Below are 3,054 nucleotides of genomic sequence, written 5' to 3'. Positions count from 1 at the left end.
TCACAAATGAGGACAATAGACGAGAAGGGACTGGCTGATTAATGGCTCTGTCAAAGCATTCGACTTGGTAATTTGGAAAGAGAGAGAGGCTCCCGCCTCCCCCTTAAGTAGGTACAAAAGCCGCCGGTCTCCAGCCCCAACCCGGCGGCTCCCCGCAGCTGAGGACAAAACTCTCCAGCGGAAGACAATCAATTTCCGGCTCCTGCCAACTAGGCAAGGCATCCTGACCTCCGCGCCTGGGAGGGCCAGCTTGTCTGGCTGCATATAGAGAACTCTTGAATTCCATACCTGCAAGGGTCCACAGGGAGAGGAGGGAGGCCCAACACCTCAACTTGTCCAAGGTCACAGGGCTGGGTCTGGAATCCGGACCCTCCGGGGTGGCAGGGCCAGTTCTCCAGTTGCTTCCAGCCTCTGAGAGGTCATTACCACCACCAAAGCCAGGAAGGACCAGCATCAAGACCTGCACTGTCCCGTACAGTAGCCATTAGCTACACATCGCTACTGAGCACTTGGCATATGGTTAGCCCAAATTTAGATGAGCTGTAAAATGCACTCCAAATTTTGAAGACAGTATGAAAAAAAATAAAACATTTCAACAATTTTTATGTTGATAATATGTTGAAATGATAATATTTTGGACATACTGGGTTAAATACAATATATTAAAATTAATCTCACCTGTTTCATTTTATTTTATTAATGTGGCTACTAGAATTTAAAACTTAAAATTACACACATGGCTTGCATTATATTTCTATTGGATAGAACTGAGACAAACACCCATCTGGACTGAGCGAAGTTCACGTCTTTGTGAACAGGATTGTGCAGTTCCCCAAATAAAAATAAAAATTACCAATGGTTTTCAAACAATCTTTTTTATGCCCCCCACCCCTTTCTACCAAGTTAGCTATGCAGAAAGAGGCTGAGTTCTCTTGCCAGAACTCACTTGCTCAAAGATTTTTATTGAAACCATTTGAACACTCAGGTTTATCTGAAAGCTTCGCATGGGGCCTCTGAAATATTTAAGGCTGGAAATTTTTGCTCCAGAACAGAAACTTACAAGATTTCTCAAAAGAAAGTGGGAGAGTTAGATTTTCTGATTTTAGCAAGTCTGTTGCTTAAAACAAATAAGCAAACAAACAAATAAGATACAAAATTAAAAATTCAGTTTCTTTCTAAAGCTTACTTCTATAGCTTATTGATGGCTTCAATTTAATTTTTCTCTTCCCTTTTTGCATGAGAAGGCTGCTGGGCATAGCAGAGGGTGAGCCAGGGATGGAACAGCCAACCCCAACTACTGAAAGCTGTCACCAATGGGCTTCTGTCCCCTGAGTCTTCTCTTCTCTTTGCACTTCAGTTCTCCCATTGGGTCCAGGGCTGCTTGATGAGGAGAAACAGCAGACAATGAAGGAATGTACCTTTATCTGCCTCACTGGAAAACCAGATTTATGATTAGGCAGTAATAACTGTGGAATGACCAGCACATCCTGCTTAAAAGATTCAATAAAATATGATATAATCGCTACCTGGAGCTAATCCTGAAACTTCAGGTCAGAGGCTTGCCATGAGCTGTTCTGAGTCCCTAGAACAGCAGTTAGGCTCTGGGTGGCTACTCAGAAGTCCTGGGTGGCCCACCAATGCTGCCAAATATGCAAGGCAGCATCCAAGATGACGGGGCCCTTAAAGATAATATGGGGGATAATATCCTGCAGCCCTCTTCTGTAACAGACAGGGAGATTCGGGTGATGGGACTGGGTCACACTGGGGAGCTGAGGCACAGTTCAGACTCATAGCTAGGTCTGTGGGTTCTCAGAGGCAAGGAAAACCAGCCCAGGTCAACCGGAGAATTTCCCCCGTTAAAAAAAAAAAAAAAAGGGGGGGGGGGGGGGGGTTTTTTTATTTAAAAATTTCTTTTATTTTAAAAAAAAAGGGGGGGGGGGGGGGGGTTTTTTTATTTAAAAATTTCTTTTATTTTAAAAAAAAAGGGGGGGGGGGGGGGGGGGGAGCTACTTCTTATGCAAACCTGTTCTCAATTTAAGAAGAAAGGCGCTGTCAGAGCCTTTTATTGTAGTAACACACAGTCAAAGGCACAAGAGGCCGAAACGTGTAAAAAGGCCCAAGTTTTACGCAGCTCAGGGAAGGGTGAAGTTATGTGATTCCCCACAATTCGGATCCTGGATTCTGGCGTAGACACTACGCTGTCCCCCCACCCCCTTATCGCCAAGGGCCCTCCCTGGTAGAATGTCATAAAAGCACGTCCTTTGGAGCTTTGCGTCATCGAGGTCCCTCGTGCCAGTCTTAGGGTTGCGGCTGCCTCTCTCCATCTCTTCCCATTTACAAAGAAAGCTGGGTATTACCGCGGTGCGCCAGGAAACTCTCTGGCCCACTCGGTCCCTTCCACTTGGGTCCCAATTCTGTTCTCTCTCCAGTCCTGTCCTCAGGTCTCGGGGAAACTTAGTTCGTGCAGACAGTCGAGGTATCTATAAGTTCTCGTCCCTACGCTTGGCTCATATGGCGGACACGAACCTATCCACCCCGCCGGTATAGGCAGCGGCATGGCGAGCATGGTAGGCGCCTCCACTGCCCCCTCCAAGCTGTCCCCCAGGATTGTAGCAGGGCCCCAGCGCTGCGAACTGGCCAGGTGATGTGCGCCCGTAGAAGTCCACTGCGGTCTCGACGCCGCCACTGTTGCCACTCACAGGGGACGAAGCTGGTCCCGCCAGGCGGCCAGCCGCGGCAAAGAGCGCGCTGCCGGCCCCCTGCGGGTACGCACCGTCGGGGCTCGCGTAGGCGGCCGCGTAGGCCGGGGGGTTGGCGGGCCGGGCTCCTGCGCAGCCGGCGGGCTGGTAGCTGGTGGTAGTGGCAGGGGCGCCGGCCGAGGCAAAGGCACAGGAGCCCCCGGGCCCCGATGGCGCGGGACCCAACTCTGGGCTGAGCGGCCGCTCAGGAACCAGGCTGAAGACTCGGCAAGGGCCTGGCGACGCGGCGGGGTAGTACACCGGTGGGGGCGCGGCGAGCGGCGGCGGCGGGTAGCCCGCATAGACGGCGCCCGGG

At 50.6% G+C, this 3,054-nt stretch overlaps 1 protein-coding gene across 1 annotated transcript; it reads right to left on the bottom strand.

The window, feature by feature from the left end:
• Positions 1 to 2,507: 2,507 nt before the first annotated feature.
• Positions 2,508 to 3,053, bottom strand: FOXE1 (forkhead box E1 (thyroid transcription factor 2); the record flags this gene model as incomplete). The annotated part of the gene is made up of 1 exon (XM_008573029.1): positions 2,508 to 3,053. A coding segment is annotated over one exon (546 nt), but the record flags the coding sequence as incomplete, so codon positions are not given.
• Position 3,054: the final 1 nt, after the last annotated feature.

This window comes from Galeopterus variegatus, unplaced genomic scaffold (assembly GCF_000696425.1).
Source record: "Galeopterus variegatus unplaced genomic scaffold, G_variegatus-3.0.2 Scaffold866, whole genome shotgun sequence".
NCBI classification, from domain to species: domain Eukaryota; kingdom Metazoa; phylum Chordata; class Mammalia; order Dermoptera; family Cynocephalidae; genus Galeopterus; species Galeopterus variegatus.
The sequence above is the reverse complement of the archived record's forward strand: the minus strand, read 5'-3'. Positions and strand labels throughout refer to the sequence as shown.